This window comes from Magallana gigas, chromosome 7, assembly GCF_963853765.1.
Source record: "Magallana gigas chromosome 7, xbMagGiga1.1, whole genome shotgun sequence".
NCBI lineage: Eukaryota > Metazoa > Mollusca > Bivalvia > Ostreida > Ostreidae > Magallana > Magallana gigas.
In genome coordinates this window covers 9,958,829-9,983,360 of record NC_088859.1, presented here as the reverse complement: position 1 = coordinate 9,983,360, position 24,532 = coordinate 9,958,829, and the positions used below count along the sequence as shown (strand labels likewise).

Below are 24,532 nucleotides of genomic sequence, written 5' to 3'. Positions count from 1 at the left end.
ATTATGCCGTTCTTGGCGCCACGGCCCCCTGAATAATCGTTATAATAACTATATTATCATATTATATAGGGACATAAACAAGGCGCAGGGCGCCTAAACTAGGACTTGTGACAATTAGGTGACCCCGGATTCCTGAGGGTGGGGGTCCTGCCCGGGGGTGACCGGTCTCAGAACCTTCAATAATTATGCCGTTCTTGTCGCCACGGCCCCCTGAATAATCGTTATAATTACTATATTATCATATTATATAGGGACATAAACAAGGCGCAGGGCGCCTAAACTAGGACTTGTGACAATTAGGTGACCCCGGATTCCTGAGGGTGGGGGTCCTGCCCGGGGGTGACCGGTCTCAGAACCTTCAATAATTATGCCGTTCTTGGCGCCACGGCCCCCTGAATAATCGTTATAATAACTATATTATCATATTATATAGGGACATAAACAAGGCGCAGGGCGCCTAAACTAGGACTTGTGACAATTAGGTGACCCCGGATTCCTGAGGGTGGGGGTCCTGCCCGGGGGTGACCGGTCTCAGAACCTTCAATAATTATGCCGTTCTTGTCGCCACGGCCCCCTGAATAATCGTTATAATTACTATATTATCATATTATATAGGGACATAAACAAGGCGCAGGGCGCCTAAACTAGGACTTGTGACAATTAGGTGACCCCGGATTCCTGAGGGTGGGGGTCCTGCCCGGGGGTGACCGGTCTCAGAACCTTCAATAATTATGCCGTTCTTGGCGCCACGGCCCCCTGAATAATCGTTATAATAACTATATTATCATATTATATAGGGACATAAACAAGGCACAGGGCGCCTAAACTAGGACTTGTGACAATTAGGTGACCCTGGATTCCTGAGGGTGGGGGTCCTGCCCGGGGGTGACCGGTCTCAGAACCTTCAATAATTATGCCGTTCTTGGCGCCACGGCCCCCTGAATAATCGTTATAATAACTATATTATCATATTATATAGGGACATAAACAAGGCGCAGGGCGCCTAAACTAGGACTTGTGACAATTAGGTGACCCCGGATTCCTGAGGGTGGGGGTCCTGCCCGGGGGTGACCGGTCTCAGAACCTTCAATAATTATGCCGTTCTTGGCGCCACGGCCCACTGAATAATCGTTATAATTACTATATTATCATATTATATAGGGACATAAACAAGGCGCAGGGCGCCTAAACTAGGACTTGTGACAATTAGGTGACCCCGGATTCCTGAGGGTGGGGGTCCTGCCCGGGGGTGACCGGTCTCAGAACCTTAAATAATTATGCCGTTCTTGGCGCCACGGCGCCCTGAATAATCGTTATAATTCTTTATTTTTCATTTTCATAAAAAAATTTTTCCAAAAAAATTAGGACGTCTATTTGGTCGTCCTTGATATGCATTTATAGATAATCGTATTTTGCATAAATTGGTACCATATTTTCAGCCCTATATTATTTAGTTCGCAGCCAAAACGAAACTTCCGGTTTTCGTTAAAATTGTAAAGGAAATTGGAAAAGTCACGGGGTGTGGAGGAACCTTAAGGTAGATCTACTGTGGTCATTATGATTTAAAACCTTTTCCACTATCAAATTTAAAAGTTGCCTGAATCTATCCTAATAAAAGCTGTTGTCAACTCTAACTTCATTAGTACTTGGACATTTAAATCTCCAGCTGTACAGGTGACTACTGATTTTTATACGACCGCAAAAATTATGGCGCAGTCGTCGTCGTCCGTGCACATTCGTTTTTGTGGAATAACTTTTGTTTTAGTGGAGGGATCAACATGAAATTTTCACACAATGTACCATGGCATAAAACGAAGCTGTATAAGAAATAAGGAATTTATGGCCTCACCCATTTCAGAAAAAAATACCAAAAAGGGCCACTTTGGGTGTTTTTCGCAAATATAGTTGCCAAATGTTTATTTTTTATTGAATTTTAATGGGGTTTCTTTTATTTTGTTGCTTATATAATTGCGCTTCAGTAGTATTCATGATTTGTATCTTTACATTCATCTTATGTATTCCTCTAGATGCAAGCTTTTAGTTGGGAGTCAGCAGATTCTGTGTGCCTCTGTGTCAAGTTCTTTATCGTGTCCATCTAATTATTGTGTCAACCTCTTTACTGTGTCCACATTCACTTCATATTACACTTGTTCGAATTTCAGTGGTCGACATGCTGCGGTCGTATCTGCTGCGCTCAGCGTAGCCTTTTATTTTTTACTTGAGATTTGTCTATAGGTAAAAAAAACTGATAGCCCTTAGATTTAAATGTCCAGCTACTTCTTTTCATCACCTGAGTTAAGGATTGATTTGAGGTTCACTAAAGATTGGTATCAGCTATTTTTCAATCCAATAAAGGATTAGCTATTGAAATATGACCACACTCAGAGTAAATTGCTTATTAAAAAAAAAGGGAAAAAGGGGGGTGTGATTACATATATAGTAGGTCTCAATGGGATCTAAGCAGGACATGGGATTGAGTGGGGTTTTTTTTATCTGGGATGTCGCTAATTGTTTGTCGAGAAAACAAAAATTTATTAGACAAGGATTTGGGAATAACTCAAAATTGATTTGGGAATTTGGGAAAATATTAATGTTCTTAAGCAAGAAATTGAAAAATATTTTTTCCTTAAAATTTTGATAGCAGGCTTTCGTATGTAACAATCATTATTGTCTCAAAAACTTGTATTTTTTTAGATTATCAACTTTGTGCATATTGTTACATGTCTCATGCAATTTTTATGTACAGAAAATGAACCAAAATTTGGGAAGCGGGAAATCATGAACTGGTACACCTAACATGGGAATTGTCAAAAGAACTTAACGTGATACGGGATTAGAACCCCCTATATATTACGATAAATTGGCAAAATAAAAATTTTCTGTATGAAAATAACTTTAACCATTAATCTGACCTTATCTGAAGTGATAGCAGACTTTGACGCGGAGGATGGCATGTGATGGCATAATGAATGAAAATTATGTCAGGAGTGTAACATTTATCGATTCTTTAATGATAAAGTTTTTATTTAGTTTAAAAAAATTCTAAACTTAACTGGAAGAGATTTTTTACACTTAATTTGCTCAAAAATTTTCAATAAGGTCAAATTTAAAGATTGGAATATATTATTTGCTTTTGATACAGTGTTTGAATATTAAAAATAAGTGCGATAACTACTAAAAGGACATTTAAAACAATTACACTATATAAAACTGTTGTGAAAGTATCAGAATTGTGTTACAATGCCTCAAATAAACACTAATGATCAGATCCTATCCTGTAAGTTGACAGAAACTAAAAGTGGAAAACCTAGCATTTCACAGAATTTTAGTGTTACACTCCTGACACCTATTTCAAGGCCATAAAAAAGGACTAATCAAATTTAGGCAGTCATGTTTGCATCTCATAGTAACTGCTGCACCTGCTGGTCAATTTAAAACAATAATTATGACAATTACTAACAGTGTTTCAAAAATATGACATTGCAAACTTAAATGTTACACTCCTGACCTACATCAGCAGGTGTGGTTCTATGAGATCAAGTGCACCAGAAACATGTCACAGATATCTACAAATACTTTTAATTTGATCTAGAATATTGTGGTAAAGTATAAGAAATATTAAAATGTCCAAAATCTTTCGGAACTTTGAATTATCATCATTTAAAATTAAGAATTAAGTTTTTTCCTTTTCATTTTTTTCCCTCATTAGGAAATTTGACAGACCTTATTTTACCATTGTAATTACAAAATATGTATTACTTCATATGAGAAAATTTAGTGCATATACACAGGTTTTCAACAAACCCATCATTTTATATTAGACATCATTATTTTTTTTAAAGACAGCTCTTTGAAGCACTTGCTTCTTTCAAAATGTCACACTAAAAGTGTTACACTCCTGACATTTTTGGCCCTATTTTTTGCCGGCATTTTTTTATTATCAAAGATATCATCACGAAAATTTGTACGATTAAAGTCACAGGTGGGATACATTTTTTAATTATCTAATACTTAGTATTTATCATCATGATTTGTAATAGGGTATGGTAATAATGTTGGGGTCATTTTTTTTGAAACAGCCCCTATGTAGAATGAATAGTGAACAAAATAGTCTGCATGGCAAACAGGACATACATGTGGTTCTGTGACTTGAAAGAACTGATCATTTATCTATATAGCTAGGTATTTTAGACATGTAGTTTCAGCTGAACAGAAAAAAAAAATGTCAGTATAAAGACAAAAAAAAAAATTGCATAATTTTAAATATAATGCTGAATTTTAGGTTTTTTCTTCTATGATATGCGTGGGTATAGTAATTTGAGCATGTTGAGTGGTATTATACACCAACAATTAAACTTTTATTAGAGTTTTCATGGTATTGACATTTTTACATATATTTTATATATATTTTCAATATCACTTGCTTTGATAGGTGCCATTTTTAGGTAAATGAAGGCTTTTTCCAAATTGAAACGGATTTTGTGATGCGTAATAGTCGATGTAATGATATCAACATGCAAAATGGACATAAAAATAACTTCATTTTCGAGGCTCTGTGAGACACCTTGTGTGCAAATACTGTAAAACAGCCCTGATACATGTGGAAATGAATAGATCTACACCGGTGATGTACGTTGGTTAAATTTTTCATTTTATTTGCAGGTCGTCGCCATTATGCCTGATGGCCATGTACGGGTGGGGTTATTTCCGACACTATCAGAAACAATAGTGTGCCAGCTGGGCACTGTGGCTGAACTCCCCCGTACAGCAACAAAGTCTTGGAAAAGTGGGAAGAAGACCGCCTTTCGGGTACGTCAAAACCTATATATTGGTGAAATGTTTTAGAATGTATGTCTAAAATGTCTGTTTTGGAAAAAAATTCTTTGCCCGGTTGCCGGTAAGCGCTGGGCCCTTGGTCCTATTTTTTCAAGCTTCGGTCATGTATAATTTTTGTAATGTTCATGTATAATTCTTGTAATGTTAGAACATTCGACTAATGGAGGTGTTTTTTTGCAGGCAGCCAAGGCAGCCGCCGCAGCCTCCAAGGAATCCCCCGCAGCCTCCAAGGAATCCCCCGCAGCCTCCTCCTCCAAGGACTCGGCCAGGAAGAAACGAAAGGTAAGAACTCAACCTAATTTGTTTGGTTGTTTGTTGCTATGAAACCTTTAATAACACCAACATTTATTTTTGTTGGCCTTACCGGCCCAGAACGCAGTGTATCATCAGTAGTGTGTTTGGATATTTGATTATTGAACATTCGACTAATGGAGATGTTTTTTTGCAGGTGGCCAATAGCCCTGAACTCGAACCCCCCGCAGCATCCTCCTCCTCCGAGGACTCGGCAGGCAGGCAACCCTCTGAGAAAGGAACGGTAAGAACCCAACCTAATTTGTTGTGTGCGCAATTTCGTGTATACATTGGACAATATATAACCGATGATACATTGTGTATACTTGGTGTACACGGCCTATACACTTGTATAATTTTTGTAATGTTCATGTATAATTCTTGTAATGTTAGAACATTCGACTAATGGAGATGTTTTTTTTGCAGGCAGCCAAGGCAGCCGCCGCAGCCTCCAAGGAATCCCCCGCAGCCTCCTCCTCCAAGGACTCGGCCAGGAAGAAACGAAAGGTAAAAACCCAACCTAATTTGTTTGGTTGTTTGTTGCTATGAAACCTTTAATAACACCAACATTTATTTTTGTTGGCCTTACCGGCCCAGAACGCAGTAGTGTGTTTGGATATTTGATTATTGAACATTCGACTAATGGAGATGTTTTTTTGCAGGCAGCCCAGAAAAGCCACAAATTGAGTTTCGACGGGTACATCGACTTGCTTGCTTCAAAAATTGAAGAAGGGAACAAAACAAAAGGGAATAAGGACCAGAGGTGCTGACGGCAAATTTGGCAATAAAAATTTATTGGACTGTTCCTGGAGGACCTGGTTGAAAAGCATGTTTACAGAATATCTAGGTGTGCTGTGCAAGTGCTCTTGTAATCATCGACCTTTGACTAGCGCACAAGCCTTAATAAAACACATAGAGAGAAATCACTATATCAATAATGTGGTATCATTTGGTGAGGAGGACCTGGAATTCACACCACCACAGTTTTAGCTCACCTCCCCCCCCCCCCCCCAAGTTTAAATAAGTTGTTGAATCAACTTTGGAAATTCACCCCAAATTCAAATTTGGAAATTCACCCTTGTCTAGTGGGTTCAACTATATTTTGTATGCTCTACCTATAGTAACCATATATCTTGATTTCCCAGAAACTTGTTGACGCTGCAATTGCACTTCATATAAATACATGTTTTGGCATTCTATGTTATTTGTAAATGCTGTTTGTCCTTATATTTTGATATATCCAGTTACTTTGTTTCTACTGTTTCGCAAGTATCTTGGCAATAATATCTCTTACTACTGTATATTTTGTATGAGAGTCAAACTGTAGAACTATGTGGGTTGAAGAATATCTCTTACTACTGTATATTTTGTATGAGAGTCAAACTGTAGAACTATGTGGGTTGAAGAATAAAAGTGTGCACTCAATCAAATATTGTTTTTAGGCCAATACTTTGTAAGATATACCAAGTGCACTTGTAATCCTCGACCTTTAGCTAGCGCACAAGCCTTAATAAAACACATAGAGAGAAATGACTATATCAATAATGTGGTATCATTTGGTGAGGAGGACCTGGAAATCACACCACCACAGTTTTAGCTCATCTCCCCCTCCCCCCCCCCCCCAAAGTTTAAATAAGTTGTTGAATCAACTTTGGAAATTCACCCAAAACGTTTGGGGGGGGGGGGTATATAGGAATCACTTTGTCTGTCCGTCTGTCCGTCTGTGCAGTTTTCCTGTCTGGTCCATAACTTTTATATGCCTTAATGAATCTTTATGAAACTTTGGGAGGTCGTTACATATAATTGTATCAGTTGGTGACTTTTGTAGTAACAAGGTGAACTTGCCATTAAAACTTAGGTATTGGTTATTATCAACGAGCCCAACGGAGTTAGAGAGGGTATATAGCGTTTGGTTCGTTCGTTAGTACGTACATGCGTACTTAAGTAATAGTCAGATTAAAGTTTTGGTTAAGGTGCATATCTCGGCAACTACAAGTGGTAGAGGGATGATATTTGGTCAGTCGATACATCTTGGGTAGTAACCAACATCTGTACTGAAATTAGGTCACTTTGACTTACATTTTATGCTTGAGCAACTTAGGTTAAAGTTTCGGTTAAGGTGCATATCTCGGCAACTACAAGAGGTAGAGGGATTTGGTCAGTGGATACATCTTGAGCAGTAACCAACATCCAAACCCAAATTAGATCACCTTGACCTACAATTTGCGCTTGAGCGACTTAAAGTTTCGGTTAAGGTGCATATTCCAGTAACTACAAGTGGTAGAGGGATGATATTTGGTCAGTGGATACATCTTGGGTAGTAACTAATATCGGTACCAAAATGTAGGTCCACTGATTTGAGATTTTGTAAGTTACTGCTACAAACTATATACAAGTATCCACATTAAAAAGTTAAGATACTGATCAATTATAATCTTATGAGTTTTTATACTTTGAAAAAAAAAATGTTGGTACCAAAATTAGGTCCACTTGACCTACATTTTACGCTGAGCTACTTACTACTTAGGTTAAATTTTAGGTTAATGGGCGAGGGGGTTTGCAGTCGTGGACGACAGCTCCATTTCTTTATTATATGTTTCTGGTGGTACCAATATAGTTGTCAGTAATTGAAATGGACTTAAACCATTCTTCCTAAATGAGTCCCTCAAATGTGAAATGTAGGTCACAGCCAAACTCTGAAGCATGCATTCTTCCTAATTGCATGTGGATGTGATATGAAGCATGCCAATTTCAATCTCTGTCATCTGTTAGCTCTGACAAAGTCCCAAAGTCAGCGAACCGTAAAAATATAGGATACATCTAAAATTATGTACCACTGAGTAATATTTGTATCAAGTTGGTGACTTTAGTGGTAACAAAGTGAACTTGCCATTAAAACATAGATAATCTAAAGATTACAGATTTCACCTTGTTGTTCAGAGTCGCCTAGCTTATTAACAATTTTAGTTCACCAGAACTATTAGCGTCCCCCATCATCTGTGTCCACTTTCATGTTACAAGTTAATATCTTAACAACTTTACATTGTAGGATCATCAAACATGGTTAAATTGTTATATGAATGTATCAGGGGTGGTATATCAGCATCTAGGTCAAACTAGATCACTTTGAACTACGCTTTTCGCTTAAACAACTTGTATCCAAGTTTATCTTATACATGTAGTTCATATCTCATGTAACAATATAGTTATGTACCAGAAATAGACTTTAACCATTCCTCCTATCAAAGTTGATCAACTGTGAAAAGTAGGTCAAGAGTCAGTATCTAAAGCCTGCATCCTGCTCAGCATCCCTAGAGGCACCAATACTCGGTGTTCAACTTGTTCAGTTAATTGAGAAATTGCCTTGACCCATTCTCCCTTAATAATTCGCTAAACTATGAAATGTAGGTCACAGCCAACATCTGAAGCTTGCTCTCTTCTTAACTGCATGCAGACATCAGGTGAACTAAAATTACCTCTTTTAGTTTTGAAGCATAGATGAAATGACCACCTAGGTAAATCTAGGTCAATGTGACCAAAATACAATTTAAACCTTGTATTACAAAGTTCTCTTTCTAATATCCAAATATACAGCAGAGACAAAGCCACTCATGCAGAAAATTTTGGTCAAATATACCCAGTGATCTGGTCATTACAATTGTAACAAGATGGTGTATTGTATTACCCACCTCATCCGAAAAGCAGATGAGTACTGAAATCTAGCAAAATTCTACAAGCTTCAATATTTACACAAAATTTGAAATCGAATGTTTTCATTGATTGTCACAACAGGACTGACGGAACAATATTCTGAATATTATCTGAATGCCATATATCCTACAGCAATATAGTTGTTGAAGCTGGATGTATCTTTGATCATCTTTGCTCTCACATGAGAAGATTGACAAACAACAATGGTCAGGGTTTTCCATAGATGTTCATGGCAAGCCAGTTATTTTCAAGTTGGTGTCAACATTTAACATTCTAGCAAAATTCAAATTGATACATTTTGTTTAAATCTGACATAAAAGCTGACAAGCTACTGTAAATTTTTCCGATGATATATTGTGAATACTTAGTGTAAACGGTCTATACGCTTTGTACATTGGGTATACGTCGTGCAAACGGCCTGTACAGGGCGTATACTTTGTGTGCACAATTTCGTGTATACATTGGACCATATATAACCGATGATACATTGTGTATACTTGATGTACACGGCCTGTACGCTTGGTACGTTGGGCATACGCCCTGTATAGGACGTATACTTCGTGCACAAATTTGGTGTATACATTGGACCATATATAATCGATGATACATTGTGTATACTTGGTGTAAACTGTCTATACGCTTTGTACATTGTGTATACTTGGTGTAAACGGTCTATACGCTTTGTACATTGTGTACACTTGGTGTAAATGGTCTATACGCTTTGTACATTGGGTATACGTGGTGTAAACTGCCTGTACAGGGCGTATACTTTGTGTGCACAATTTGGTGTATACATTGGACCATATATAACCGATGATACATTGTGTATACTTGGTGTAATCGGTCTATACGCTTTGTACATTGGTGTAAACGGCCTGTACAGGGCGTATACTTTGTGTGCACAATTTGGTGTATACATTGGACCATATATAACCGATGATACATTGTGTATACTTAGTGTAAACGGTCTATACGCTTTGTACATTGGGTATACAAAGTATACGCCCTATACAATTTTGTACACAAAGTATACGCCCTGTACAGGCCGTTTGCACGACGTATACCCAATGTACAAAGCGTATAGACCGTTTACACTAAGTATACACAATGTATCATCGGTTATATATGGTCCAATGTATACACCAAATTGTGCACACAAAGTATACGCCCTATTCAATTTTGTACACGAAGTATATGACCTGTACAGGCCGTTTACACCACGTGTACCCAATGTACAAAGCGTATAGACCGTTTACACCAAGTATACACAATGTATCATCGGTTATATATGGTCCAATGTATACACCAAATTTTGTGCACGAAGTATACGTCCTGTACAGGGCGTATGCCTAATACCAAGCGTATAGGTCGTGTACACCAAGTATACACAATGACACAATGTATCATCTGTTATATATGGTCCAATGTATACACGAAATTGTGCACACAAAGTATACGCCCTGTACAGGCCGATTACACCACGTATACCCAATGTACAAAACGTATAGACCGTTTACACCAAGTGTACACAATGTACAAAGCGTATAGACCATTTACACCAAGTATACACAATGTACAAAGCGAATAGACCGTTTACACCAAGTATACACAATGTATCATCGGTTATATATGGTCCAATGTATACACCAAATGTTTTGCACGAAGTATACGTCCTATACAGGGCGTATGCCCAACGTACCAAGCGTACAGGCCTTGTACATCAAGTATACACAATGTATCATCGGTTATATATGGTCCAATGTATACACAAAATGGTGCACACAAAGTATACGCCCTGTACAGGCCGTTTGCACGACGTATACCCAATGTACAAAGCGTATAGACCGTTTACACTAAGTATACACAATGTATCATCGGTTATATATGGTCCAATGTATACACGAAATTATGCACACAAAGTATACGCCCTATACAATTTTGTACACGAAGTATATGACCTGTACAGTCTTACATCATGCAATACCAAATCATTTATAAAAATTATGGGATACGATACCTATCAGTTTGACGCACAGCTTCTCGTATTAGGTTTAGGTTGAAGAATAAAAGAAAATATTCCAACGGAGATGCATTTCTCGCCGGCATGTTCTTTGGCCCTGGGTTCCCAGTGAATGGCTTATTTTGCACCGGTTCAGGCGGCAATACACGGAACCACACTCCAGCCATCTTGTACGGCGCAAGGCAGAACGCACGTGTTATTATGACGTCATTTACGTAAAATGACGTTATAACAAAATACCGCGTTATGGAAGTCATTTATGTCATTCTTTTCAATGTTGATATTATTTTTAAGAATTATATGTTTCGAAAATAATATACATGCATGCATTGCGTAAACATTTTAAAAATAATTTAGGGCAATAATATTATCTGTTGCTTGAATTTTTGAAGTTATTGAGAAACAAACAATCGGAACAAAATTATGCAACAATATGTTAATTACGATGAATTAATAAAATTAATGCACATGAACATATGCTGTTTTAGTGTAATGTTTAGCAATAAAAAAAAACACATTAACTTTTATTTCAACAATTGATATAATAATTATGCAAATTTTGATGGCAGATAAAAAGATCTTAGTTTGTGTAACTATGTATCAAGAAATCCGTTAATTCTAGCGCAATAAATCTCTTTTAAAAATCAAAATAATAAATTAATATGTCAATAAATTACAATTGGATACTTTATTGTTCATAATAACATACGATGCTTTTATATTTATTGACGTATATTTAATAAATCATATGGAAAAAGTGCAAAGTTAAAATCGGCCTAAAATCGGCCCCGTGGCACTCTGGACAACTGTGTGTTCGGCCCAAAATCGGCCCTGTGGCACAGAAGTGGTTAAAGAGTGATTGAAAACGTGTTTTCATCGACTTTCATTTAAATTATATTTACCTATACCAAGGACTGCACATTTTGGATATATATATATGTATATGTAATGAAAGCGCTTACGTTTTATATATCGTGTTGTTAATTTCTTTTATTTTAACCACTTATGTGCCACAGGGCCTATTTGGGCCTATTTGAATATCTACGTTCAGTGCCACGGGGCCTATTTGGGCCTATTTGGAAAAGAAAAAAATATTTTTTTTAAAGATACAAATTAAGTGTTACAGGTTTTCCGTGTATTTCATAAGCTATAGTTCATTAATATTTTTATCAAAAGGAAACAATATCGAAAATTTGCAACGTCAGTTATCTCTCTCAATGGCCGAGTGGGTCATGTTTTGACTTTTGAACAGACCGAGTGCATCCCTGGTTTGAATCCCGCTAAGTGCCATTGATGAGTTTTGCCTGCAGATTTATACTCGGATGTTATTGCCGGATTTACGTATAAACTTATGTACGTGCATACATGTTCTTTATATTTCCCATGAACTCTTTTTCACGTGTTTTTTATAAATGTATTTCATACGCAAATTATTTGGGGGAAAAAAAGGAACTTTTCCTAGGTGTATGGAGTTGCAACTGTATGTATAAACGAATGGATTCTGATTCAATCGTAATAATTTATATAAACTTTGAAAGGGATATTTCTATTTTAAGCAACTGATTGCCGTATGATTTAACTTGTTGAAAGCTTACATGTAGAAGAGCAATGCATTACAACAAGCCAATTTGTTTTCTTCTGTGAATTTGTAGCTCTTACAACAAGTTAAATATACCAGAAATTGATTAACATTTAACGTCTCTTTATTAGTTAAAAAAAGGAAGCATTTTTAACACAGCTCCACAAAAAAGTTATGCAATTCAAAGATGTCTGTTTTGTGAGTATACTAATAACACCCCCCCCCCCCCCCCTCAGTTCTACATGTTCTTTAATGTGTCTTCCTTTATTTTCTAATATACAACCTTACCTTAACCATTTATTTTTAATGCATGAGAGGGTGTACGTGTGCGTGTAAGTGAATGAGAGGAATGAGATGAGCAAAGGTCATCATGTTTATGCATTGACAAAATCTGTATGTCCTTTATTTTATTTGGACATATATATATATATATATATATATATATATATATATATATATATATATATATATATATATATATATATATATATATATATATATATATATATATATACACACATGTACTGCTCTGATAAGCTGTAATGCTTAAAGACATAAAGAATTGAATGGAATTGATCCTTCTGACTACTCGAATGACCCTACAACCAGTGTTTGATAACGAGCCATTTCACACCACACAAAAGGAAAATATATATGCGCTTACAATCTTTCCAAAAATAAAATGACCATCTAATTAACAAACGATTCTGTCATAAAGATGAAAAATAACTTAAGTTATGATCTCATATACAGACATCATAAGTGTTAAGGATAAAACAGTTTGATTGGAGGTAGCACTACAATATTAAATATTGTAGTGCATGAAATATAAAATTTTACCAAATATTTAAAACTTTATTTGCATGTAAAATCAAAACAAAGTTTTTGAAATATTCCCGTAAACAGTTTATCAAATAAAATTACATTGTATAAATAAAACATTGGTAGCAAGAAACACACACACCTTCAAATTTGAAATCAAGTCAGGGCCTTTTCACTACCACCCCCTCCCCCACACCGTCCTCTAGTGATCTTGATTTTTTTTTCTAAAAACTAAGAATGTATCAGACTCTCAGACTTCTAACGTGTTGAGTTTTATCTCATAAAAAATTCAGTCCCTGCCATCGGCAAATAACCCGATGTAAATGGAATAACTCTGGGATTATTTTTCGTCAGCCATGTTTTGACGTGAACCCTGGTATTTATAAATGATATAGTTATTATAACGATTATTCAGGGGGCCGTGGCGCCAAGAACGGCATAATTATTGAAGGTTCTGAGACCGGTCACCCCCGGGCAGGACCCCCACCCTCAGGAATCCGGGGTCACCTAATTGTCACAAGTCCTAGTTTAGGCGCCCTGCGCCTTGTTTATGTCCCTATATAATATGATAATATAGTAATTATAACGATTATTCAGGGGGCCGTGGCGCCAAGAACGGCATAATTATTGAAGGTTCTGAGACCGGTCACCCCCGGGCAGGACCCCCACCCTCAGGAATCCGGGGTCACCTAATTGTCACAAGTCCTAGTTTAGGCGCCCTGCGCCTTGTTTATGTCCCTATATAATATGATAATATAGTTATTATAACGATTATTCAGGGGGCCGTGGCGCCAAGAACGGCATAATTATTGAAGGTTCTGAGACCGGTCACCCCCGGGCAGGACCCCCACCCTCAGGAATCCGGGGTCACCTAATTGTCACAAGTCCTAGTTTAGGCGCCCTGCGCCTTGTTTATGTCCCTATATAATATGATAATATAGTAATTATAACGATTATTCAGGGGGCCGTGGCGCCAAGAACGGCATAATTATTGAAGGTTCTGAGACCGGTCACCCCCGGGCAGGACCCCCACCCTCAGGAATCCGGGGTCACCTAATTGTCACAAGTCCTAGTTTAGGCGCCCTGCGCCTTGTTTATGTCCCTATATAATATGATAATATAGTTATTATAACGATTATTCAGGGGGCCGTGGCGCCAAGAACAGCATAATTATTGAAGGTTCTGAGACCGGTCACCCCCGGGCAGGACCCCCACCCTCAGGAATCCGGGGTCACCTAATTGTCACAAGTCCTAGTTTAGGCGCCCTGCGCCTTGTTTATGTCCCTATATAATATGATAATATAGTTATTATAACGATTATTCAGGGGGCCGTGGCGCCAAGAACGGCATAATTATTGAAGGTTCTGAGACCGGTCACCCCCGGGCAGGACCCCCACCCTCAGGAATCCGGGGTCACCTAATTGTCACAAGTCCTAGTTTAGGCGCCCTGCGCCTTGTTTATGTCCCTATATAATATGATAATATAGTTATTATAACGATTATTCAGGGGGCCGTGGCGCCAAGAACGGCATAATTATTGAAGGTTCTGAGACCGGTCACCCCCGGGCAGGACCCCCACCCTCAGGAATCCGGGGTCACCTAATTGTCACAAGTCCTAGTTTAGGCGCCCTGCGCCTTGTTTATGTCCCTATATAATATGATAATATAGTTATTATAACGATTATTCAGGGGGCCGTGGCGCCAAGAACGGCATAATTATTGAAGGTTCTGAGACCGGTCACCCCCGGGCAGGACCCCCACCCTCAGGAATCCGGGGTCACCTAATTGTCACAAGTCCTAGTTTAGGCGCCCTGCGCCTTGTTTATGTCCCTATATAATATGATAATATAGTAATTATAACGATTATTCAGGGGGCCGTGGCGCCAAGAACGGCATAATTATTGAAGGTTCTGAGACCGGTCACCCCCGGGCAGGACCCCCACCCTCAGGAATCCGGGGTCACCTAATTGTCACAAGTCCTAGTTTAGGCGCCCTGCGCCTTGTTTATGTCCCTATATAATATGATAATATAGTTATTATAACGATTATTCAGGGGGCCGTGGCGCCAAGAACGGCATAATTATTGAAGGTTCTGAGACCGGTCACCCCCGGGCAGGACCCCCACCCTCAGGAATCCGGGGTCACCTAATTGTCACAAGTCCTAGTTTAGGCGCCCTGCGCCTTGTTTATGTCCCTATATAATATGATAATATAGTAATTATAACGATTATTCAGGGGGCCGTGGCGCCAAGAACGGCATAATTATTGAAGGTTCTGAGACCGGTCACCCCCGGGCAGGACCCCCACCCTCAGGAATCCGGGGTCACCTAATTGTCACAAGTCCTAGTTTAGGCGCCCTGCGCCTTGTTTATGTCCCTATATAATATGATAATATAGTTATTATAACGATTATTCAGGGGGCCGTGGCGCCAAGAACAGCATAATTATTGAAGGTTCTGAGACCGGTCACCCCCGGGCAGGACCCCCACCCTCAGGAATCCGGGGTCACCTAATTGTCACAAGTCCTAGTTTAGGCGCCCTGCGCCTTGTTTATGTCCCTATATAATATGATAATATAGTAATTATAACGATTATTCAGGGGGCCGTGGCGCCAAGAACGGCATAATTATTGAAGGTTCTGAGACCGGTCACCCCCGGGCAGGACCCCCACCCTCAGGAATCCGGGGTCACCTAATTGTCACAAGTCCTAGTTTAGGCGCCCTGCGCCTTGTTTATGTCCCTATATAATATGATAATATAGTTATTATAACGATTATTCAGGGGGCCGTGGCGCCAAGAACGGCATAATTATTGAAGGTTCTGAGACCGGTCACCCCCGGGCAGGACCCCCACCCTCAGGAATCCGGGGTCACCTAATTGTCACAAGTCCTAGTTTAGGCGCCCTGCGCCTTGTTTATGTCCCTATATAATATGATAATATAGTTATTATAACGATTATTCAGGGGGCCGTGGCGCCAAGAACGGCATAATTATTGAAGGTTCTGAGACCGGTCACCCCCGGGCAGGACCCCCACCCTCAGGAATCCGGGGTCACCTAATTGTCACAAGTCCTAGTTTAGGCGCCCTGCGCCTTGTTTATGTCCCTATATAATATGATAATATAGTTATTATAACGATTATTCAGGGGGCCGTGGCGCCAAGAACGGCATAATTATTGAAGGTTCTGAGACCGGTCACCCCCGGGCAGGACCCCCACCCTCAGGAATCCGGGGTCACCTAATTGTCACAAGTCCTAGTTTAGGCGCCCTGCGCCTTGTTTATGTCCCTATATAATATGATAATATAGTAATTATAACGATTATTCAGGGGGCCGTGGCGCCAAGAACGGCATAATTATTGAAGGTTCTGAGACCGGTCACCCCCGGGCAGGACCCCCACCCTCAGGAATCCGGGGTCACCTAATTGTCACAAGTCCTAGTTTAGGCGCCCTGCGCCTTGTTTATGTCCCTATATAATATGATAATATAGTTATTATAACGATTATTCAGGGGGCCGTGGCGCCAAGAACAGCATAATTATTGAAGGTTCTGAGACCGGTCACCCCCGGGCAGGACCCCCACCCTCAGGAATCCGGGGTCACCTAATTGTCACAAGTCCTAGTTTAGGCGCCCTGCGCCTTGTTTATGTCCCTATATAATATGATAATATAGTAATTATAACGATTATTCAGGGGGCCGTGGCGCCAAGAACGGCATAATTATTGAAGGTTCTGAGACCGGTCACCCCCGGGCAGGACCCCCACCCTCAGGAATCCGGGGTCACCTAATTGTCACAAGTCCTAGTTTAGGCGCCCTGCGCCTTGTTTATGTCCCTATATAATATGATAATATAGTTATTATAACGATTATTCAGGGGGCCGTGGCGCCAAGAACGGCATAATTATTGAAGGTTCTGAGACCAGTCACCCCCGGGCAGGACCCCCACCCTCAGGAATCCGGGGTCACCTAATTGTCACAAGTCCTAGTTTAGGCGCCTTGCGCCTATTTACCGAGGGATATTTTCCCGTCGGGATCGAAAAACTAGTCGATAAGCATATTTAGAACGGAGTTAGTGCGTTGAAGTTAGTGCGTGCTAGCTTGACTTTGGTTTCAAATGGTACTCTAGAAAAACCAAGTGCTGGATAGATAATTGAAGTACTGCGATCCCCAGCTGTTTTCACAAATTCCTCTTGATAATCACAGGAGACCGAGTCACGTGAGTAATAATTGCAAATAATCCATATCTGTGATGATATATGTACACAATATATAACAAAAAAGGATAGTGCGGAATCCTCGTGTTAAGAAATTCTACACAGTTTCCTATCAATTATAAAATAAAGGCGACGAATACCTAAGTCTTATAGATCATAATAAGGCCATAATATTCATTGTTTGGGGTTCTGAGGTAACGGGGAAGGGAGTATATTTTATTCAATTTGAGCATCAATTCTTTTATGACCTTCTCATGAACTCATTGGCCGGTAGAAGACAAACTGTCGGTAGGATGAAGATACCTGATAATTATCTTTTAACTTTTTTCAGGAACATTAGCAACATGATTATTTTTTTTAGGAAGTTAAAGTACATTCATTATATGTTAATACTATAGCCCTTTTAATCCCCCTAAGGGCTATTGAAAGATCATTACAGTAACACGGAAGATATAATATCAAATTAGACGGCGAGCTAATCTATAATATATTCGTAATGCACTTAGGTGGACGAAAGATAAACATTGCATAATTCTGCAAATTAATCATAGGGTTTTTTGACAATCAAAGCTGGCTATTCCTTCAGAGCCGAATGCTGTCACCAGATAGATAAAAGTAAGTAATCACTTTATAGTTTTAATTTAATGCACACCTTATCACCTTAAAAATATCAATATTGATGAAAGTACATAATACTTTAAAATATTATCATTTTTAGAATTTTTGAGTTAAACAGTATTTGAACTTAAAGTGCATTTTAACTATTTTACACCCCCCCCCCCAAAAAAAAATAAAATGTAATTAAAGCTTCAGTTGGTTTCGTACTCATGACTTACAGTAAATAACTGACTTGCAGTAATGTTGTTATATATCGACTCGCGAGCGTATAGAAAAAAATTGTTAACCAACGCGTGCATTAAATTCATTTTTTTAATTTATCTTTATAATTAGTGTTTTTTGCAATTTGTGTGTTCATAAACATGCATTTGCTATAAAAATATCAAATTGCAATTTTACCACTCTTACTAAATCACAATCACCTTTGGAATGACATTTTTTTTTAAAGAAATGGAAAATCATGCTTAGCAAGACAGCACCAATTGTTACAGCATGTGATATTTTTCCATCTTTTCTTTTAAAGAAATATGTTCATATCTTCATAGACAAATATAATATTATATTATCAAGTTTGTTTCTGTAAAGTTTTGATTCTCATTTAGCAAGAATATGAGTCAACTGTTGGATAGCCCGTATATTTTCATCAGTGTTCGAATCATTCATAAATTATGTTTTGAGTTCTTTTTTCCAGACTAACCATAGCCGAACATGAAAAACCCTCTCGTCGTGATTTGCATCTTTATTTTCATCAATACAGTGCGTGTAAATTCATCGTCTTTTAATTTCACTAGTCTAATGATCCATCATTTCTCATTGTGCGGACCAGAGTCTTTTTGTAACATTACGAAGTTCAACTTTATAAATCTAGATGTCAATTTTCCGAGGAATCACAAACTGTGTCCTGGTTGCTTTTGTGACAATTTGTGTTTAGGGAGAGGAGATTGCTGTCCTGACAAATACTTTGCCTTTAGTGGTCTAGTCTGTGATAACGCGACATCTGTTAACGCCACGCGAGATGAAAGTCGAGATCAGAGATCATCGTTTCTTATGATTAAAAAGTGTCCTCTTGGAACAGAGGAAGACATTGCGAAGAACTGCGAAAATGAGTATAACGGTGTCGATAAAATGAAATATCCACCAGTTACTAGCGACATTTCTAATCTTTCTTACTCAAATAAATTCTGTGCGAAGTGCAATGGTGAAATATCACATCGGTTCTGGAACTTAGATATTTCTTGTCGAGTATTTTTAGATGTAAATTTTTTATCTTCCTTCAAAGAAGTGGTCTACAATGGAATAATTAATAGATGTGTCATACAGTTTGCACCACATGATGACAAGCCTGCATACAACTGCTACCAACTACAGAACTATCACTTTGATCGTTGTAACAAGACAGGGTTCTGGAAAACAAGAGACAATGATGTTTTGTATGCATGCGAATCATCGTTATACGTAAATAAAGATCGGTTGTTTAAGAACCCGTTTTGCAGACTGTGCAATCCATCTTTTTACGAAGGAGAAGTAATAACAGAGTGTAATGTTACAGGACTTTGGAATTTCTTTGATGAAAGTATTAAGGAAGCCTGCTTCCGTTTTGAATTGAATGAGGGCACTTTGCCATTCAAAAACATATTTTGTCGACTTTGCAATGCTCCTGAAAATATGCCAAACAGCTTTGTAGATGCATCTGCTGATGTAAGCACAGACGTTCTTTATACTTTGAATAAAATCAAATACTATTTTTATATACAAACTAAAACATTTTCCGAGGATTACCTCAATTTTATCAAGGACACTTTTCCAAAATCCGAGTTACAGATGAAACAAAAAACACCCAGTGTGATACTTAATGCAACTGAATTAATTTACAAATCATTTTCACTAAAGGAATCTGTAGGAGTATGTAAAAATCATAGCATTCCAAAAAGTCTCTCAAGTCTTTTACTTCCATGTACATGTGAACCTTCTTGTTTTCAGCATAGGGATTGTTGTGAAGATTTTGTATTGCAATATCCAACAGAATGTATTCATTCCAAGCAGCTAGCTGGAGAGGATTTTAAAAGGACTCAACCTAATGCTGAATACGTGGTTACGAATGGCTGCTACATGCAATTTCAATATCCAATGTACATGGAAAAATTATGTCAAACGGGAACACAGGGAAATGACATATTTTCTTTCTACCCAGTACGTGATATGAATACTGGAATATCATACCTCAATATGTATTGTTTTCTATGTAATACATCACCATTTCGACCTGCCTTTGAGTTTGGCAAACCTTGGGATATTGAGGTGTACTGTGAAAAATACATAGAGCATAGAAACTTTATAATGCTAACGCAATTAATCAATACGATCAGAGAAACCAACTGTAATGTAACATACTTGCCAAATTCGAAAGGAAATAATCAGCAAATCATTCCCCGTTGCAATGTGGGAAAAACAAGATATGATGGAATTTGTAACTCCACTGGTAAATGGTCGGTTAAGGATCAAGATGTACAATACGCTTGCGAAAATGTTTCGTCGGGAGCTTTGAACTTATATTCTCCAGAGTTTGATGACTGTAAATATCCTTTTAAGAATTCGTATTGTGCAATGTGTAATCCGGAAGGAATTGAGAATATCAGAATTAGTGAGTGCAATGTCACCGGAGAAGGTTTTAACTATAACGAACGTACTGAAATTGGTTGCAGGTTTTTTCCACAAATACACTTTCATTCGCCTTTCAAGAATTCATTTTGTAGAAAATGTAATTCGGTGAGTCGGGGAATGTCTTGTCCACCCCCCGTGAATCATTTATCTGATTTATTTTTGCCCAAACGTCTCAAATGGAGCCCAATATATCGGAATTTATTTTTGTACTCTGAAGATGAGAATGATTTGTCAGACAACACACCACCTAAATGTATATCACCAGAGACATACATGTTAAAGGTGGTGAGTTTTTTGTTTCATCAAATTTAATTCCATACTTGTGATCAACGTTATAAATTTTAATTTTTCTGAAATATATTTTGTTTGACCTTTTATTTTCTTATATTGTATATAGAACCAGTGCAGAAACTTGACCTGTTATCCAGGGAAGTATCTACGTAATGGAACATGCCAAGCACTCTTCACAGTTACAAAAAACTTGGGATACTTTCTGACATCAAACTTCCAAGGAAACGTGTCTTCTTTGTTACCTGTTCAGGATCTATTGGGCATAATATCGGTAGAAATCAAACAAACAATACTGTCTAAGCTCCAGGTAGAATCAGATTCGATTGAATATTTGTTTGTTCAAATAGACCAACCTTGCCTGAACAAGAATCAATCTTTATTGTCACACTCCTTTTCGGGGAGTATTGCGGTGGGTATATTTATTAATCACGCTGTATATAGAGTTGATATTGAAAATCACTTAATTGATTTAACAACCAAAATGGAAATATTAAGTAACAACACGTTCAATGTTCATTTATTTTTCTTTATGCGGATAGAGCACTCATATATAAATCCATATCAAATATTTCTCGCCAACTATTTCTCAACGTGTAGTCTACCAGAAATTGTAAAATATAAAAAAGTATTGAATAGACATAAATATAGAACTGTTAGAATATCAAAATTATTAACATGCATTCAGGTTCCACTAGCGTTGAACGAATATAGTTTTAATAACCAATTGGAAAAAGTTAAGATATTGGGTATAAATACACTCTATGATTATGACTTGTTTGATCATCTTCCCGATGGGTCAGCAAGGATTTGTGCTGCCGACTTCAACGTTAACGTTGGAACCAAGCCAGTGACACGAAACCAAGATTCAAAGAACCTTCTTTCAAAATTAACGATTATCCTGAATTGCATTTCTATCATATGTTTGATGATAACATTTCTTATTTATGTGTCGAAGAAAAAATTGAGAACAATGCCAGGGAAAATGAACATGATTCTGATATTCTCGCTGTTTCTTACACTGGTTGTTTTTCAATTAAGTAAATTTGGATCAACAGAAAAATGGGCATGTATTGGATTTGGAATAGCTATACATTATTTTTGGTTAGTGTCGTTTTCATCAATGACGGCGAGCTCATTTCATATGTTTCGTATATTCCGGTTTTCACATATATGTACCACAAATCGCTTTAACGGTCCTCTGAAAATATACATAGTTGTTGTCTCTATTTTCCCATGTGTTGTAGTAGTTCTGAATATCGTAATATCCTGGATCTTATCTGGCAAAGAAGATGTTGGTTATGGAAATAAAACTTGCTTCATAGATAATAAATTTTTGAGATTAGCAACATTTACAATACCTGTCGGTTTAATGTGCTTCTTTAATTTATTATTTTTTGTGATAACCATTATATCTATCAGAAAAGTCCCTAATGTTCCAGAAAACAAATCTATAAGAAGCGAATTTAGAATTTTCTGTCGCTTATTCACAATAACTGGTATACCATGGGTACTTCAGATTATCGATGGTTATCTTCCCTTTTCGACCTTTTCGTATGTGACGACCGTCATAAACAGTCTTCAAGGGACAGCAATATTCGCAGCTTTTGTCTTAAACAAACGAGTTATAAGAATTCTGTGGAAAAGTTGTAAGTTATCAAGAAATGGAAACAGTGATACGGCCGTGGAAACAAATACAGATGATACAAAACTATAGTTTTCTTTCCTTATATTTGTTTTATTTTGATAAATTTTAATGCCTGATTATTTGTTTTTATTGAAAAAACAGTTTCAAATTTGCTTTAATTTTTTTATTTGAATTCATTACATGTACTTGAAGAATACAGGTGTGAAAATTTAAATAGATAGAAAAAGGGATTACATATATGTAAGGAATTGAAGTAATCTCTACCATGAATGTTAACTTATACAATTAAGAATTATCTAAATAATTCTTTATTCTTTCCTCAATTGCTGAAACATAATTTGGATATCTTTCTTTTGAATACTTGTTGTTGTTGTTGTTGATTCAACAAAAAGGTTGAAATTGTACGATACATTCTGTGGCTGTATACATGGATCATTCATGAGACAACTATTATATAATTGCATTGTATATTTGTACACATTAAACTGTTAGTTGATTTAAATCTCATGTATTATATACTTGCTTACTATAAAATTCCCTTAAACTGAAGATCAACTGATTGTTTTGATATTAAAAATGATCTGAGCATTTACCTTATTTTTTTGTATTGTTTTCTGTTTTTTTTTTATAAGGGTTTCTAGACTTTACTGTAGCATGTTGCAGTTTGATGTCAGTTGTTTCTGTTTTCATTTTTTTTAGTACTTATATATGATTTAGACATTCATTATTTTATCTTTGGTGTTTTAATTTGCTAAGATTTCTTTAAAAAGGTTCAGTAGTAGCTTTAAACTATATGCCAGGTACATGTATTAATTTTTTGTCTTTTGAAATCAATCTCTTTTCCACGTTTTTAATGGACCTTTAAATTATATAAATTGTTGATTTTGTTCGAAAGCAAGTATTTTTACAACCATGTTTTAAGCAGACATTTACAAACTAGTTTCTATTTCAATGCAAAGTTTCATAATCTTTGTCATAATCGGGGAAAAATAGGTATGGATTAAAATAACTATAAAACAGAAATCAATTTAAAAAGAGAAAATAGTATACAGTATCATTTATTTCCACAGTGTTGAATCCTAGGTTTTATATAACAGGGTATATTTATTTGCAAAACTGAATATTCGTTTCTTTTTAGGGTTGATAGTTTGGTTTTGGTCGTTATTTTTGCTGTCAAACATATTAAAAAGTTAAACAGTTCTCTTGATCATACATTTAATATGATACATGACAATTTGAAAGTAAAATTAGTATCGTATGGCCAGTGATTTTGGCAAATCCCTCGCATAAGATTTCTAAAATGTCAATATTTGTTTCTTGTCATTTAATTGATTTTAGACAAGGTGTACATTTTATATGAATACGCATATACGCATTTCAATTATTTGTTTAGCATCTTCCCAACTCCTTTATTCATCATTTTAGACAAAGGATTCGTGTTTCAACCTTCAATTTTGTTGATTAGGCAAGCGTTACATAATTATAGATACTTATACATGATAAAAAAAGATCACTCGCTGTGGCCTTCAACTCGACGTTTACGTATATCGACGACGAATTATCAATTAACAATTGTTACTTCCATTCTTACATCGACTCGATATATCCAAGTGAACTTGATACAAAAGATACCACAAAGTATAGGACATCTGTTTCCTATTTTGATATGTACTAGTAAAAGACATTAATGGTAACATACCAAGAAAACTTTATAATAAACGTTATGACTACAAATTTTCTATCGTCAACCTTTCTTAATTATGTAGCAATAAACCTTCATCACCAGCATTTGGAGGTTTTGTCTCCCAATTGATTCGATACATAAGCTAGGTTATGCTCTACGTT

The 24,532-nt window shown here is 37.2% G+C and overlaps 2 protein-coding genes across 3 annotated transcripts; both read left to right on the top strand.

Moving 5' to 3' along the window:
* The first annotated feature begins 4,023 nt into the window (after nucleotides 1–4,023).
* On the top strand, nucleotides 4,024–6,557 carry LOC117685217 (uncharacterized). Its single transcript, XM_034459522.2, has 5 exons — nucleotides 4,024–4,809; nucleotides 5,017–5,118; nucleotides 5,285–5,371; nucleotides 5,554–5,634; nucleotides 5,790–6,557. Exons 1-5 carry the CDS (start codon nucleotides 4,675–4,677, stop codon nucleotides 5,895–5,897), a joined length of 513 nt encoding a protein of 170 aa, XP_034315413.2. The 5' UTR covers nucleotides 4,024–4,674; the 3' UTR covers nucleotides 5,898–6,557.
* Nucleotides 6,558–17,871: 11,314 nt separating this feature from the next.
* On the top strand, nucleotides 17,872–23,220 carry LOC117684312 (uncharacterized). 2 transcript variants are annotated; one of them, XM_034455912.2, is made up of 3 exons: nucleotides 17,872–18,087; nucleotides 18,782–21,036; nucleotides 21,149–23,220. In XM_034455912.2, exons 2-3 carry the CDS (start codon nucleotides 18,799–18,801, stop codon nucleotides 22,754–22,756), a joined length of 3,846 nt encoding a protein of 1,281 aa, XP_034311803.2. In that variant the 5' UTR covers nucleotides 17,872–18,087; nucleotides 18,782–18,798; the 3' UTR covers nucleotides 22,757–23,220. The 2 variants fall into 2 exon arrangements, with proteins under 2 accessions (XP_034311803.2, XP_065922013.1); XM_066065941.1 differs by lacking the exon at nucleotides 17,872–18,087 and having other exon boundaries at nucleotides 18,666–21,036.
* The last annotated feature ends 1,312 nt before the right edge of the window (nucleotides 23,221–24,532 follow it).

Bases quoted from the DNA above. Each gene is read 5' to 3' on its own strand.
- LOC117685217 (XM_034459522.2), top strand. From the start codon at position 4,675: ATGCCTGATGGCCATGTACGGGTGGGGTTATTTCCGACACTATCAGAA. The intron at 5,372-5,553 runs GTAAGAACCCAA...TTTTTTTTGCAG, and splicing joins AACCCTCTGAGAAAGGAACG to GCAGCCAAGGCAGCCGCCGC. The intron at 5,635-5,789 runs GTAAAAACCCAA...GTTTTTTTGCAG, and splicing joins CGGCCAGGAAGAAACGAAAG to GCAGCCCAGAAAAGCCACAA.
- LOC117684312 (XM_034455912.2), top strand. From the start codon at position 18,799: ATGAAAAACCCTCTCGTCGTGATTTGCATCTTTATTTTCATCAATACA. The intron at 21,037-21,148 runs GTGAGTTTTTTG...TATTGTATATAG, and splicing joins AGACATACATGTTAAAGGTG to AACCAGTGCAGAAACTTGAC.